This window comes from Rattus norvegicus, chromosome 17 (assembly GCF_036323735.1).
Source record: "Rattus norvegicus strain BN/NHsdMcwi chromosome 17, GRCr8, whole genome shotgun sequence".
NCBI classification, from domain to species: domain Eukaryota; kingdom Metazoa; phylum Chordata; class Mammalia; order Rodentia; family Muridae; genus Rattus; species Rattus norvegicus.
Window position 1 is genome coordinate 88142753 of NC_086035.1, and position 16853 is coordinate 88159605.

At 44.9% G+C, this 16853-nt stretch overlaps 1 protein-coding gene across 32 annotated transcripts in view; it reads left to right on the top strand.

Annotated features, from left to right (window-relative positions):
* Window positions 1-16853, top strand: part of Etl4 (enhancer trap locus 4) — a 463673-nt gene that overhangs the window by 393267 nt on the left and 53553 nt on the right. For 27 of the 32 annotated variants that reach the window (XM_063276268.1, XM_008771907.4, XM_039096217.2 and 24 more), the window contains one exon: window positions 10315-11147. In XM_063276268.1, the coding sequence (XP_063132338.1) occupies window positions 10315-11147 (833 nt within the window). Of the gene's footprint in view, window positions 1-4458; window positions 4946-10314; window positions 11148-16853 lie in introns of those variants that run through there. The other 5 variants (XM_063276278.1, XM_039096226.2, XM_063276274.1 and 2 more) reach the window with 5 other exon arrangements.

Sequence of the window (16853 nt, forward strand, 5' to 3'; positions counted from 1 at the left end):
GTAACAGCGTCTATTGCCAGGCAGCTCTGGCAGCATCCTCCTACCACGGCTGCTCGCTCCCGGCAGTGTCTGACACCGGAAGCCACTTTAAGAACAGAGAAGGAGACCCTTCTAAACCAGAATTGCTACCGGGGCTATTTTGGTATGAAACTTTCCTGTTGCTTCACATTTACTGGCTGGGAGTTTGGGTTTGGGACTTAACAATTATCGCCCTCTATTGTTCTTTCCGGGGGGCTTCTCGCTGATACGATCCTTTCTTCCCCGGGCACATTAATTAGCCAGTGGTCAGATAAAAACGTTTATGGATAAAAACGATCGCACAGCAAAGCACCTTCCACCACCCACAGCAGACTGCTTAAAATGGACTCTGTGATGCAGCTCACCTTGTGTTATGTTTGTTCAGCTAAGCAGTAATGGAACCAGCATGCATCTCTCAGGGATAAGGGGTGGGGCTGCTAAGTGACCACTTGGTTTCCAAGTTCTGTCATTCATCCACATAACTACCACCATTTTTCTCTAATGGGCCCTGAAAACTCTGTCTCTATAATCTACAGTTGTAGCGATTATAATTCTATATAAATCATTATGAACTCATCTGGTAAGTTTAGAGCTGCCGTGTCATCAAGCTGAAATATGCACATATCTTAGTTCTCACACTGTTGCCAAAATCCTAAAGCTATTTGCCGTGGCATCTAAATTCCTTCGATCATAGCTTAGAGTCCAGACAAGGGACCTGTGCCTCTGACACTGCTTAGTGAATTTCTGAGAGATGCACGGGTTAACTCCTTCGAGCGCCACCATTAGCATAACTAGAGTCATGGTGCTCAGAGAGTTTAATCAGAAACATCCCAGACATTTTAGTGCACAAATAATCTGGTATTTCTATATATGCATACAGAATTATATCATATATAATATTTATGTCCAGTTTCCCTTACGATGATTTCAGCCCCCCTAAGGTCAATCTAGGTTTATCTAAAAACTAACCAATAGAAATTCAAGAAACAAACAGTTCGTAAATGCTAAGTAGCTTTTATTACAGTTGACGGTTACAATTACCCCAAAGGTGCGATTGTTAGCGATCGCTTTGGGGCATGTGTAAAGGATGGTGTAGTATATATAATGTTCTATGCTAGCTACAGGTTTAGGCGTCTAGTTAGGGTGATGGAACTTATCCCTTCCAGATGAGTGTTACTAAGGCACTACTAGTTTCTGCATGCCACATGCTACATACTACATACTACATGCTACAAACATGTTGCAAATTATATACTTGCTACATGATGTTGGGCAAGCTTCTTAGCTTCATTCCCTAGCCATGCAGGACAGCGGTACCTGCCCTCTGTGTCTCACCGAATTCTAGGGCGCATAAAATAAAATCATAACTGAAAGCACTTTGTACAGTGCAAAACTTCTAACTGATTTTCATATACATCCACTCAAGGGCACGCTTAAAATTCTTTTTTCAATAAAAGCATTATAAGTTAATAATGCAATATGTTATACATGTAAGGTGTATGTTAATAATTAAATAGTCACCCCAATAGCTGTTATTCAAAGGGAATAGTATAAGCCACTGAGCAGAGCACATAGGTTAATAGACCAGCAATGAATCTAGAAGTTCTAAAATGGATTCAAGAATAAAAGAACTTTGTCCATCCAGAGGCATGGGTGGATTCACTGAGGTGGAGAAGTTGTTTGTTCCATTTGTTGCAAATGCTTGTAAGAAGATATGATTTTCCTAACAGTGCCTATTGAAAATATGGAAGGAGTTGTCCTTGGCTCATGATAACACAGGGAACAGCCCAGGAGATCAAGTGCCCATGAAAGACGGGAGTCTTTCTTTTATCTACCCTTGAGCTCTGCCCTGTCACTGACTGTGACTTGGAAGTTAGATGATGTACTTAATATTATGTTTCTATTCTGCCCCAGCCCAAGCATCTTTAATCACTGCTAGGCGCAGGGCTGGTCCACCAGATCTGGTGGCGTATGGCTTAACTAGAGTTCTTCATGTCAAACTATTTCTGGGAATAAGACTCCTGTTAAATATAGCTGCAAACTAACCGCTGACTGGATCATCTCTTTACTGAGAATCCAATAATTTTGGCAACAGCTTGTCTGTCTCATGTCTGGGAGACGGTCCATTTGTGAGCAAACGAAACATTAATAGATTAATAAGACCTTACAAATGACCATCCTTGCAATTTTAACAGTATAAACAAGATGAGTTTGAAACTCTTCCAGCATAATAATCATTTCCTTTTACGATACCACTTTTATGTCTATAGGCACATGAGTTTCTGTTTGCATACATATTCCTTCAATTGATAATGAATGAGAAAGAGGAATTAGGAATCAATTTTACAATACCATTGGCCTTCCCAAAGAATAAACATTATTTCCTACTGAGGTAATACTGGATATTTACTGGCAAGGCCTTTCTTAATGCTAACCAAAAAGAAATAAGTTGCTTCCACCTCACTTGGCAGTCCATCGAAAGCAGGGGGGAAATGAATAGCAGTCTGACAAAAGCTGTTTGTCCCAAGGTCAACAAGACTGGGAACAGCCTTATGATCCAACCAGAGTACAGATGCCACCAGTTGACTGTACTTGGACTAGTGGGAAGGAATTAAGTGGTCCGATGAAGAGGGCGACACATTCAGTGGGCCTATGTACGGCAAGCACATTGTTCCAGAAATGAATGGTTCGTTAGCCATGTCTTTAGAGCCTTGGGTAGCAAACTCCTCTCCCCTCTCCCATCAACTTCCTGCTTACTAGAGAGCATTCAACTCATCCTGATTCACCACAGGATTGGGCTGCCTTTCAAACTCCTGACAGTGAATTACGCCCCAGTAAGGATGAAGCCATGTGTGTGCTGTGCAGAAGAGAGGGCCCTGGAGCATTTTAAAAGTAAAAGGAGATGTTTCTGAAGTGACAGGAGGAAGGAGACCAGACTGACGCATGGTACTACTGACTCAAATGGTTAGCAGGGTCACCAGAAGCCACCACCTCTAAGGTGGCTGTTATGAAATAGTATGTTGATTATGGCATGTGCCACCCAACCAAAGAGCACTGAGAGTGTGTCACTTCTCTTTTGGAAGTAGGAATTGCCTGGCCCCTCTGACCCCGAGGACAGTCACTTGGAACAAGTAAGACATTGGGGAAGTCACTCAAAAAGCAGTGCCGTGCCCTATACCATTAAACAAAAACATTAGAGGTGTGATGGGGCTGGATGTGGCTTCCACAGACAACGAAGGCCAGCCTCCGTGCTCCCTTCCTAGAAAGCCCTCCTGGGGCCCAAGGAAGCCTATGCCAGATGCCTAGGGTCGAGCGTGTGTTTCCCGGAGCCTGGTGAGAGATAACAAATCTGTGCTGATTAGATTAAAAAAATCAAAACAAGGCTTTTCAAATCCTTTCTCTTTCCCAACTTCTTAGGTGGCATCTGTTACAGCCACGTCATCAAAATATAGTTTCTGATGGGACAGCTTGGGAAGCCAGTGGTGTCGGGGAAACCACTTTCCCCTCCTCCCTTAATAGCCGTGAGCAATCGGTGGTGGTAAACAGTTCTGTTGGTGAACTTGCAGTGCTGACTAGCCTAGCCTTTGGACTTCAGAGACGTCACAGAATTCTTTTGGTCGGCTAGAAGAACCTCTGAAAAGGTTTTGTTTTGTTGTGTTGTGTTTTTCTTTAAATGTCCGGGCAGCCATGAGTGTGGTATTGGGGAGTGGCTTAAGGCCAATCCTTGTTGCAGGATTCCCAGATGGGTGTTGTATTGTCCCTGGAGGCACAGAGAGCTTCCCTGAGCCGAGGGAAACCTTGGCTTTTACCTAGCTCACCTTTAGTTAGCCAGGTGTTGACACGGGTCCTCCAGCAAGCCATTTCTGGTAGACACAAATCCTCTTGTCCCTGTCTCCCTGGAAGAGCAGGCTGTACCTTCCCTTCCCTGGAGAGACCTCTGGAGAACTTTGGGCTCTCTCTTCCTCATGCCTAGGGTGGGGCAGCCAGGAGCTGCTGCTTTTTTCCAAGACCTCCGCTTGGAGCAGCTGGGGCTTGCATGCTCTTTTCTCTCCACATTTCAGAATGGCTTTCCAGAATGATAGCCGTTGCTAGCCCTGTGCTGAAGACGACAGAGAGCTCAGCCTGGTTACAGAACCGGCTGGTTAATTAGTAAACAAGCTCTTTTCCCTCCCTCTTTTTTTTTCCCTCAGGTACCACAAACATGGGGAAGAGACAAGTTGCCTTTCCTTGCTAATAAACCAGACTTCAAAAGTCTAGCAGAAGATGAAGTTTGGGTTCTGGTCTAGTAGTCTCTCTCTCTCTCTCTCTCTCTCTCTCTCTCTCTCTCTCTCTCTCTCTCTCTCTCTCCATAACAGGAAACTTCTCTAAGAGTTGGACCCAGGGGTAATTGGCACACTGGGTTTTCTGTTGGTTTTGCACCTCGGTGGCTGGCTGTTGGTCTGTTTTAAGGATCCTCTTTCCTTTAAGTAGAATCTATTCGGTAATACAGCTTTCCCTGTTAACCCATTTACCCAGGGCTCTCAGCAGTGAGTGCCTTCCTTACTCTCTGTTGCCCTGTAAGCAATTGTTGAAGAATTGAGTCACCCACACAGTAGCCTGTGGTTGGATGTGGGCTGAGGTTATTCAGTGACTAATTTCCAAGGGGAGGAGAAATTGGCTTATCATTGAGAGAGAGAGAGCTACGTTTTATCCATGCCTGTGGCAGCTTCACTCTGAAGACCGGTCAAAACAAACTGGTTTTCATCTGGGATCCTTTGAGCATTTGAGCGCCCTTGTGGTGATTCGGAGAAGGGAGTTGTCAGTGTTGTCCACATGAGGGCCTGAGGATTCAGACAAGGCTCTCAAACAAAGGAGTCCTGTAGCCCCAGGCAGAGCCAATGGGCTTCTTCACAGCAGCAATTACACAGGTGGTTCCCTCAGACAAAACGTAAGTGGCTTTAATTCTTTGAGGTTGAAAAAACCGCTCTCAGGACATTTTCTGTTTTCGCTTTTCTGCTTTCTCGGGTTACTTCATTATGTGGTCTGATGGAGGAGGCCGTGCACAGGTTCTAGACTTGGAAGGGTGGGGCTTGAGATAGAGCAAACTGAACATAATATTCCCTCCCCTCGGAGCATGCCCATATGTGTTGTACGTGCTTCAGAAAGGGACTTGATTACTTGAATGTGTCCACAAACGATGCTAAATGAACTTTTTTTTTTCCATGCTAGATTTTCTTTTCCGGAAACAGTTTTAAAAATGTTCCTTCTTATCTTACTTTGAAGAAATTTCTAACTGAATGACACGTGCCTTGCCTTAGAATTCTGGGGGAAATGAAATACAGATATATGTATAACTGCCTAATTCAGATGTAATTTGTACTGACCTTCAGTATTTTCTCGTTTGGTGGAAGAATGGGGCAGCTTATTGAACTGCCGTTGTGAGGAAGAACAGCCCCATGCTACCCAAGGCCACCTCAGTGATGAGCCTGTGTAAAACTCTCCCTGTTTACCAGCACCAGCAGGACTCAAGCAGCCAAGACACAATAGGGATTTGGGTGATAGTTGAAAGAGGAAAGGACAGTTGTCTTACAAAGCAAATGGATGAGGAAGAATAGCCCGGCTTTCCATTGCAGAGTATTGAACAGGTTTTTTTGTGCCTGAACCTATGCAGACAAATAGGAATAGTTGATGGGAATTATGATATGGGAGTAGAAAGATCTGTGCGGGGTTGGGGATTTAGCTCAGCAGTAGAGCACTTGCCTAGCAAGCGCAAGGTCCTGGGTTCGGTCCCCAGCTCCGGAAAAAAAAAGAAAAAAGAAAAAAAAAAGAAAGATCTGTGCTGTGTGTGGGTCCTCTTTGTTTTTGTAAGACGAAGAGCTGAAGTTTACATAAAGATACTAGGGTTAAGTTTTCAGTAAAGAGAGCCGCAATGATGCACATAACTACTTTTAACTTAGCAAGAGGAATGAGATACAGGAGAAGCCTCAGAGACGGTGGAAAAGTCTGAGGCTCAAATGGTCAACTGCAGTCCCGTGTGCACCTGTGTCTTGCTTATCTTACCGAGGAATGTTGATCTAATTTTCCCCTAGGCCTGACCGTGGGTATTAGTATAAGAAAGGCTCATACATATTTAATGTCAGGTCTTTGTCAGCAAGACAATTAAAAACCGCTGGAGAATAAAACTGTAGACGCCTGAAACTAGGAAGTTACAGTCCTGAGGAGAGCTCTAGCTTGCGAGGTTGTTCTAAATTACAAACAGTTAATGCCAAGCTGCCCGGCAGCCAATCAAACAATCATCTTGTGAGGTCATTAAAGACTAGCCTTTACAAATTAGCATGAGGTTCTCTTCTCATTTCCCAAGCCTCCTACCGCATCCTGAATAAGGTACCTTCAGCGGGACTTGAGCATTTACTGTGTAAACTGCAGTTATCTCATATTAAGGGTTTGTTCTTGTAGATCTGAATCCATGTTTCCCCAGGGCTTAATGGGAGTATCACGTCATCCTCTCTTGGGACTCTATCTAGAGCAGAGGCCGAAGTGATCGGGAGCTTTTTAAAGCCCAGTCTTGGGAAATCAGTCATAGCCTGGCAAAGCAACACGAGCGTTGTGCCAGAGGCTTCCGACTTCTACGCCACTGGTACTGATGGAGACATTAACTCAGATTAACTGTTCTGTCATAATTGAATGTTCGGTGGCTAACTCACTGGTTCATTCAGTGGCCCTGTAAGACCATGGCAAGATTATTTTGAAGCAGAAAAGACAGGGGTGGTACCCAGCATGGTCAGCAGGTACGTGATGCTCATGGCTATGGCTGGGATCCATCCTCACTCATGGAGGGTCTGTACTGATGAGACCTGAACCAACATGGATGTTGGTTCTTCGGTATTTTGACTGACACCCACATTCTTCATATGAACACACAGCATAATGTATCAGAACTGGTGTTTATATAAAGAGAGGGAGGATATGTTCTATGGAGGGGTGGTAAAGTATGGGGGAAGGGGGTGTCTCTGCAGCCCATGTTGTAGCATCCCTTCTCCCTGAGGTACCAGCCACATGACAGAATAGTATAAAATAGAGTTTATTCAGGGCATGGGGAGGGGAGTTAAGAGTGTAGTAGGAGCAGAGGAAGGAGTGAGAGAGAGGGGGGGGGGGAGAGAGAGAGAGAGAGAGAGAGAGAGAGAGAGAGAGAGAGAGAGAGAAGGGGCAAGCAGCCTCTTTTATAGTGTCAGGCATACCTGGCTGTTGCCAGGCAACTGCGGGGTGGGGCTTAGACAGAATGCTAACAAGAACTGTTCTTAATTGATTTATTCTTTCGGAATATATCCACACAGGTCACCAGAAACTTTAATTTTTTTCTAATAAGTTTTTTGGTATTTTATTTTAAAGGATACTTATGAAGCATAACTCTTAGCTATGCCTTTTTTATATCACAAAACATGGTTTTTGATTCATATTTTGATACCTCTGCTGTTTTAAAAGATATGTGTCTGTTTTTATTAATTTAAGTTAATTTTACATTTTCCTTTCATTAATATGAATTTGTTTAACAGTTCTCTGCTGTTTAGAATCCTGTCCTCTTTTTACTCTCTTAACAGAAAGATGGATATTTCTACTGAGTCCAACTGGGCTGGGATTCCCCAAAATCTAGATGCTTCCTAGAGCTAGATAAGAAAGAAAGGAAAACAGAGCCCACCCTGGTTAAAGCGGTGGCTGGTCCCTAGTGGCTTCTAAACAGTTTACAACTTGTTAACCTCAGTAATTCCCAACAATAATGGCAACAGAATTTCCTGTTTGCTCATTTGTCTTGGGCAATGTGTAACGCTCAGCACATGGTGGCTTGTTTGAGTCGTGTCATATGAAGAGTTTATCCTGAGACAGCTGGTTATTGTACTGCATGTTACGATGTTTGGGGCATTTGGTCAGAGATACCCACTGCCACCTTAGTCAGACCCTCTCAGACTTCATGACCTATAAAGCCACTTGCAGAGAATACCTTTGTTTTTATTGAGCCCTGAGCTCTGTAAGACAATGGGAGAGGCATCTGTAAGGATTTGTGATGCTCTGCAAACCCTCTGTTCCATGGTTGTTCCGACCATTCTGGAGAACTCATCAGATAAACTACCCAGACAGTGACCTCGGGTGGGGCCATTCTGGTCTACTGCCCTGCACACCTGAGTCTTGAATGTGTCAGGTGAACAGAGAGGAGTCATGTGGGCAGGGACGTCGGGGTACCTGGAATCCAGGACTAGGCATGAAACACAAGAGTAAGGACACTGTGGGGAGTTTGAATATACACAGTAAGATATGGAGAAGAGAGAGCAGACTAGCCTAGCTGACTAGCCCAGGGGAGCATGAACTCCATATATGTGTTAAAGAGGATGAGGGTGGTGGTGAGACAAACTGTGACTGTAAGTCAGGAACCTGCTCCCTCTGAGATCTCCAGAGCTATTCAGCCCCTCGGGGAATCAAGAGGTCAATTCAGTGACTGCTCAGGAAACACCCACAAAAAATGTCGCACTTGGGGGTTTCCTATTTGTACCTACTTTGTGTTATTAATCGGTTGTTTTCTATGCAAGATCCATTGTAATACATAGAAGTTCCTGATCCTGTCAAGGATTCCACACTATTAGATGCTAGGGAAATGATACGAACCTGTGGGAGACTGATGGGCTTTGGCCCTGCATTCCCTTCGAGGAGATGTGGGAAAGCACCCACCTTCTCAATGGTAGGAAGTAGAAAGCTGGTTCGGAGCTCTATCCTAATGCCTGGCTCTTAGAAAGGACTTGATAAAGGTTGCTCACTTAACAAATTTGTATGATGATGGATCAGTTTATTTTATTTGAGGCATGGACTCTTTATCAAATTCAACCTACTCCCCCCATTCAGGCAAACCATGAGTCTCTCAGGTGCACATTCTGGTTCTTCTCCATTTGAGCCTCCTCTCTCCTGTGTTCCCGTCACAGCTACCCTCCAACCATTAACACCCCTCTGTTCTCTCTTGGAAGTCAGGATGAGGAATCATTTCCCTCTAGGGCCTTGACCGAAACAGTGGCATATCAAATAATCATATCCTGGATTTATCTGTATTTTTCCATTCTGCCTTGCAAAAGACAATAGCACAAATTTATTTGCAAAGCATGAATTGATTTCCCCTCTTGCCTCATGAACTTGATTCTTCTGACTGTTTCTTTTTGAAGATGCATTTGCCAAAGAACCATGGGCATCTTTACCTCTTCTGGTCCACCCAAAGCCATTAACTAAGCTACCTGACCCAATGCTCAGCTTAGAGTGTCTGCTAGCTGATCTCCGTCCCCTCTAATTGCCCCATAGGCAAGCCATTAGGACTTTGTACTGCGCCTCCTCCGCCTCCTCCGTGCTTTGGATTCCTTCTCTCCTCACAGTTTACCTGACACCTCACTGTTACCTCCTAACGTCCCCTAACTGGCTGTGTTCTCTTCACAGAGGCTCAAATAAAGGGTGGAACTGAGCCTCCCTCCACACTTCCCCCAGGGATCCACTTAGCCTTTCTAGCCATGGTCCTGCATAGCATTCGCCTGCAAAGGTGGGAAAGTGCTTGCTAGTTATTTGCCAGGGCTAACTGTAGGAAAACGTGCCCACTATGAGTTTTGGAAAGCATGAGTTGAGACCCATGTATACATTAGCCTTACATTTACGAACCGGCTTAAGCTGCGATGTCAGTATTAAAACCATAGTTCTATGTGGCTGTCATTGGGTATATGTGTATGTTTTGAGGTTGCTACAAAGAATTGCTGGAGACTTGGCGTTGTGAGATGGGGTGGGGTGCAGTGGGACGGTTTGCCTGAGTGTGCATTTGTAGGTTTGAACCCCCAAAATAACAAAGAAGCAAAGAAAACGTTTAAAGCTTTAAGTGACACAGATGTATTCTTGTGCAGTGGCTGGGTTTCTAAACTGAGTTTCACGAACCATTACCAGCCACCCTTTGGTTGGAGCTTTGAATGGGGATCCATTTCCTTAGTGTATGCAGTTGCTGCCCTTGGCCACCGGCTCAAGCAGCCTAGCACCTTCTAGTCTTTCTCTCCCGGAGTGTTTCTACCATCACAGCCCTCCAAGGTTGACGTCCTTGTTTCCCTGTTGTCTATCTGTACCTCAGGATCCATGACTTGCTCACACCCGTAAAGTCGCTTTGGCCAATAAGGGGACATAGTCTCAGGTTCTATTCACCTGGTGTGAGATACATAGCCAGGCTCCCCTATTAAGGAGTCCACCTTGCCACATTGAGACACCCCTAAAAACGTGGATGTCTAATTATGTTTTCTGACTCTTTATTTCTAGATGCAGAGAGAAATTGTTTATGCGAGAGGAGATGGACTCGTCGCCCCGCGCCCGGGATCTACAGCTCACCCGCCTCATGTAATTCCAAACTCCCCACCATCCACTCCGGTGCCCCATTCCTTACCTCCCTCTCCATCCAGAATTCCTTACGGGGGCAGCCGTCCCATGGCTATTCCCGGCAACGCCACCATCCCCAGGGACAGACTCTCTAGCCTGCCAGTCTCCAGATCCATCTCCCCAAGCCCCAGCGCCATTTTGGAAAGAAGGGATGTCAAGCCGGACGAAGACATGAGCAGCAAAAACCTGGTTATGTTCAGAAACGAGGGTTTCTATGCCGACCCTTACCTCTATCACGAGGGACGAATGAGCATAGCCTCGTCCCATGGAGGCCACCCTTTGGATGTCCCGGATCACGTCATTGCGTATCACCGCACAGCGATCCGGTCAGCGAGTGCTTACTGCAACCCGTCCATGCAAGCAGAGATGCATATGGAGCAGTCGTTATACCGACAAAAGCCAAGGAAATACCCTGACAGCCATTTGCCCGCCTTGGGCTCCAAGACGCCCCCAGCCTCTCCTCACCGGGTGGGTGACTTAAGAATGATAGACATGCACCCGCAACTTAACGTACATGGACCCCCGCACACCCTGCAGCCTGACCGGGCCTCCCCGAGTCGCCAGTCGTTTAAAAAAGAATCCGGCACCCTGGTGTACATCGAAAAGCCGCGAAACACTCCGGGATTATCCGGCCTTGTAGACCTGGGGCCTCCTCTAGTTGAGAAGCAAGTTTTTGCTTACAGCACTGCTACGATCCCCAAAGACAGAGAAACCAGGTAAGACAAGGGGGGCTGAGGACGGTCTGTACTGGTGTGTTGCTAAAAGCTACTTTCTAGATACCAAGCCAGGAAACAAAATTCTGAGTATCAGGGAAGGCTGCCCTCCCCTGCAGAGTCCCTGAATGAGGGGTCAGGTCAGTGAGGTCCACCAGTGACCACGTGAAAGGAGACAGAGGTACCACAAAGGCCACCAGCTCTACCTGTCCCTAGACTCTGGTCCTCAGAGAATTATCATTAGGGTAACTTAGAACTATCGGGAAGAAAATGATGACCTTTGAGAACTGCAAAGATAGCAGACAGAGGAATCATTGCAACTGTCCACCATAGAAAATGAACAATAGCCTAACTGTTGGTCACCGCCATTTGTGTTTCTGCCTATGCAATGCAGTTTCATTTTCTCATCTGGTTTTGGGAGATGAAAAGAATGAGTTTACATGAACATGGACTATTTGGGTTTGACATTCATTCAGGAGTGGAGCTGGAATAGGTAGGGTTTTCCAGTGAATAAAATACTCTGAGATATATATTGATATCAGTATACATCAATTTTTAAGTTTTATATCCTGAATATATTTTGAAAACCCTCTAAAATCTGCAAAGTAATAATTGGAAAAAGAAAACAAAACAAAACAAATTTTGATAGAGAAAAGTTTCCTAGCCTAAACTGATTAAGTGGAGTAGAGTTAATTATAATCATAAAATTTATCAGAGAGATTGACTTGGAAGGAAACAAACTTACCTGTTTCACGTAGCTTCAGAAAGGACGAAATATAAGAATCGGATATTAAGTTACTCAGAACCTGCTTAGAGCCGCTGCTCCTCACTAAAAATGGATCCGTCTCACGCTATTATATAACCTTATAAAAGTCCAAACTTGTGAATGGAATGTGAACTGTGTTCCTAACTTACTGTTTCACACACAATCAGTGCAAAGCCCTGTCGCCTCCAGCAGAATTTTATCGCGCGAGCCTGTCCCTATGTGTTCAGTCATAAGGAATCTTGCAGAGCAAAGATCTCAGGGGAATGGAAACAGGAATGAGCATGAATGATTTGGAGTCCTGAATGCAAGAACAAAATCCAGCTCTCACCTCTCGCAGCTGGAAAAACAGCAACTGGAGGATGTAAATTCGAGAAAAAGGTGGCGCTCGGAGTTAGTAGGGAGCTGTTGGGGAGCTGGGGCTGAGTTCGTGGTGGCCGCTCAGTGAATATGAGGACAGACGCATCCCCTGAAATGCTCTGGGGGGTGCAGGTTAGGAAACGGTATATCACACAGAGGGTGAGAACTAGAAGCACAAGGATTTAGTGCAGGAAGTCATTTAAAAAAAAAATAAAGAAAAAAAGAATCCACTTCTGGGGTGTAAGACTGAGAACAGGAGTCCATCCTCCCCACCTTTCCACCGTATTACCTCTGCTCCATGGGTGCCTTGAGGGGAGCAGATAACCAAAAGCTTGGTTCATCTCCACCACTAACCCATGTGATATTGTTCCCATGCTGGGTTCTGGGTACATTTTTCTCAACAGAGGAGTCATTCTCTCTATTAAGTTACTTTTCTGTTGCTTGAAAAAAAAATACCTTGACCAAAAGCAACTTATGAAACAAAGAGCTTATTTGTGCTCATGGGTACGGAAGGCTAGATGTCTGTAATATTCGGGAGAATGTGGTTGCAGAAGCCAGAGCAGAAGGCTTCTGAGATCACATCTTAACTGCACACAGGAAGCAGTGTGAGAACTGAAAAGTGGGGCCAGGCTATGCACCCGGCTCCCCAGTTCTACCTCCTAAAGGTTCCTTAACATCCCCAAACAGCAATACCTACTTGGGGACCAAGTGTTCAAGCCCATGGGGGCGTTTCTCATTCAAACCACCACATCCTCCTTCTCAGCACCACAAGCGCCCAGCCCACAGTTATTTAGCCCCATTTGTCAAAAGATTTGGTAACGGCTATGGTGCGGCACTGGAATCCCAGCACTGAAGATCCTGAGGTATAAGGAATGCTGCCAGGTCAAAGCCATCTCTGTGAACCCAGTCAAACAACAGCAAACCCCACAGCCTTTGAGGATGTGTGGATCCCTGACCAAGGTCTCAGAGGACATTCACGCTCCTCCTGCCGGTGTCCCAGTTGGTCTTTCACTTATTTAAAAGGATTTGCCAACCGCAATGACTTCTTCGTTCTTTCTCAAATCTCAAAAAAAAAAAAAAAACAAAAACAAAAAAACTGTAGATGTCTTCTTTACATGCTATAAAACATTTCTATAAAATTCGACTTATGTTATATCTAAAACACAAACTATTAGAAAAATTAACTGAAAAAGATGAGTGCCCCCCTAAAAGAGTGTCACTGCTACCCGTGAGCCGTGTCACCTGATTGTGATGCTCATCACTTCACTTTTCACATTCCTCCCTTCACCTAATGTGCAGGAGCACAGACTTTTACCTCACAGAGCCCGCCTCGTCCAACCCTTGTTTGTTAATTAACTTAGCTCCAGAGATTACGGTTGGAGTGTTTGTGTGTTTGTGGGCTGTTCAGTGCTGCACTCCTACCACAGAGCATACACACATACACACATGTAAACATATACATGCGCTCCTGTATACACTGCAGACATATGCACATGTACAACAAAGACATACATAAGCACAGGCACCCCACAGAAGCACCCGAACACATAGACGTTGACACAGACACACAAAAACACCGCAGACATACATGCTGAAATCACGTACATTCTAGAGTCCATTGTGCCCGAAAGAAGATTTCTATATCTGTGATAAACACCAGGAACAAATCAACTTGGGAAAGAAACTGTTTATTTCTTATTACACTCCCAGATGACAGGGAAACGTCCATCACTGAGGGAAGTAAGAACAGAAACCCAAGTCGGAACTTTAGCAGAGGCCATGGAGGAGTGCTGCTTACTGCCTGCTCACTCTGCTTTCTTTTGCTACCCAGGTCAACTGTCCAGGGCTCATACTGACCCCCGTGGGCTGGGCCATCTACCTACACAGCACATACATCCACATTCACGCAAACACACACCACCATACAGGTGTATATATGCACAGACCACAAGCCCTCATGGGCAGATACACCATCTACATTTCGAGCCTCTGCTAATGGAAGGCCTCTTTCCTGTCCTCGATGATTCAACCTGGACACAGACATTTGTAAATAGTGATACCTCTGCTGACAGGCAGCATGGACACAGCTGTCACGTACAGGGCCTTTTTGGAACAAGCACTGTATTAGGTATATCCATGTATCGTGAGATAGAACTACCAGAACAACCACTAGATGATATGCATCTTCCATTCCTAGACGTGGAAACTGAGGAGCAGGGAGGTTACTCTGATTCTGTAAGAGCACCAGTGCTTTGAAATGGCTCAGTCTAGTAAAGGGTCAGTACCTTTTGTCAGGCATGCTGGCACGCACCTGTCATCCCAAGGTCAAGACCCTGTCTTAAATAATGAGGAAATAACTCAGTGGTAGAGCCCTTGCTTGGCATGTGCAAAGTTCGGGACTCCATCCCCATCATACAAGGAAGAGGAAGGAAGAAATACTGTATTTCCAGGGTGCATGATATAGTAACTGTGCGTGGTTGACAGCAGTGCACCCCACCTTCCCGTAGCAGAGGAGCAGAGAGAAGCGAATTCTGAACATTGCAGCCAGAATCCTCCAGAAATCATTTTAGGACTGGATGCTAAGTAACTGCTCCCAAAGGACATTCACAATCATAAACATGGCAGGATTTGCATAATTATACTGCTAAATATACGCATGCCATTTAAAGTATAACTGCCCTAGCCGGTATATTAGCACAATTATACAGAAATGGGGAAAGGAGAGAACATTCCTGGTAGAATTTATTTTAAAAAAATGCATCTAAATACTATGTCAAAGGAAAAAAATGTAAAAGACAAACACCAGGAACAATTACCAAAGTGCAAAATTATATGCTATAGTCTTACTTAGCTCATGACGTTACTTTAGAAATATTTAATCTGGGTAGTATTTTTAAAAAGTCTAACTTCATGAGTATGGGATATAAAATGCCAAACCAATTTCTGTTGCAGTTTCATAATATTAAAAGCAAATAAATGAGAGTGCCTTTTCTATGCGAGCCTCTAAGTGAGATTTTACATTTAGAATGTGAGCTGAGAAAACACGGGGTCGGGGGTGGGGTGCAGAGCTGCAGGGAAGCCATGCTTCCTTCTAAGAGAGCCAGCAGGACTCCCATACGGTTCCTAAGAGCACTTCACCCAAACAGCTACAGGATGGTAGAAATCAGAGAGAAGGATCCTTCCCTGCACGGGGGTGCTTTCGAGAGGTCCATGGCAGTGTTTGAAGGAACGTGATTCTGTAACAGCTCTGTTGACATAGGAATGAAGTGCTAAACACTGAGTCATTTGATCTCCATTCTCGTACACAGCCACATGCCTCCTTCTCAGGGAGTCGGCATCTCTTATCTTTTTGAAGAGACTTCATGAACAGCTAATACAGCACAGCATGTACAGTGTAATCTGTCTGCTGTTAGTGTTCTCCCTCCCAGGAACCCGTGAATGTTTGGCGTTCTTGTACCTGTGCTTCTAGGAAGATCATCTTGCATATTTTGGTGGCTTTGCCCAGACAACTCCTTCTGCTGGGACTCCAAAAAGAAAAGTGGGTTCAATCAGCTGTAAGAGATTGGTGACGGAGACAGGGTAGGAGACAGTCAGAGCACACGGTTCTGCCTTCCCTGGCTTAGAAAATTACTTCATTAAACAGCATCATCGTCCTTGGCCATGTCACATAAAACAGCCCGGAGGAGCTGTAAAATTCGAGGGCATTTATGTTTTTGCTGTTTTCTATTTGTAGTTTGGGTCATATAATTGAAAGCATCTTTCTAGAAATAAAACTCAAGATTCCTAGGTACTCATTGCAGAGACACTAATGGCCGTCCTTCCGAATGCATAACGGAATCTTTCAAACGGAATGTGGTTCTTCACGCTTGGTGAACGAGAGCTGAGATACCATTTTGACATTGTTCTGCAGCCAAAGCAGGCAACTTTATCAGAGTGGGAAAGAGTCACACTAAGGAGCAAAATGTAGTCTGGTCTGGATCCTGAGTCTAAACGAAGAGAAGCCACATGGCAGCTGACTTATCAGGCACCCTCTCCCTGGGCCATTTATAAAGAAAAGCAAAGAAAATGTGCACGCACATGTATGTGCATGTGTGTCCAAAAGGAAGCCTGCATCCTAGTGGTAGCGTGGCTCTGTTTCTGATGGCTTCCCTTCACTCTCTCACGTTATAAGAACTAAATGTGGCTGTCGTGGTAGCTTTGAGGAGTTGAGTGGATTCCTCTTTTAGGAACTGATCAGATGAAAGCTTAAATCTGACTTTGTGGCATTTAGAAGTGTCCATTTGGCTGGCAGCCTTTCGAAGTGTTTGTAAACAGAGCTTTCTCCTGCTAGAGGACGGTGAACCATGGAGGGTGATCAAAACTGTGGGGTTATTCTTTTACTTCCCCCTAGGGTAATCAAGGTGAGCCACCTCGGAAATGCAATACCCTAATGGGGACAACCAAGCTGTCTCTGAACATGGTCAAGTGCCCACCCCACCCCTAAAATAGAAACCATCGAGACTCTGTGCTCCCAGGGAAATATAGAGCTTTTCCTGAAGCATAGTAAGCCTGACAAACTGCTGGGCGGGAAGCATAGAGTACAGGTT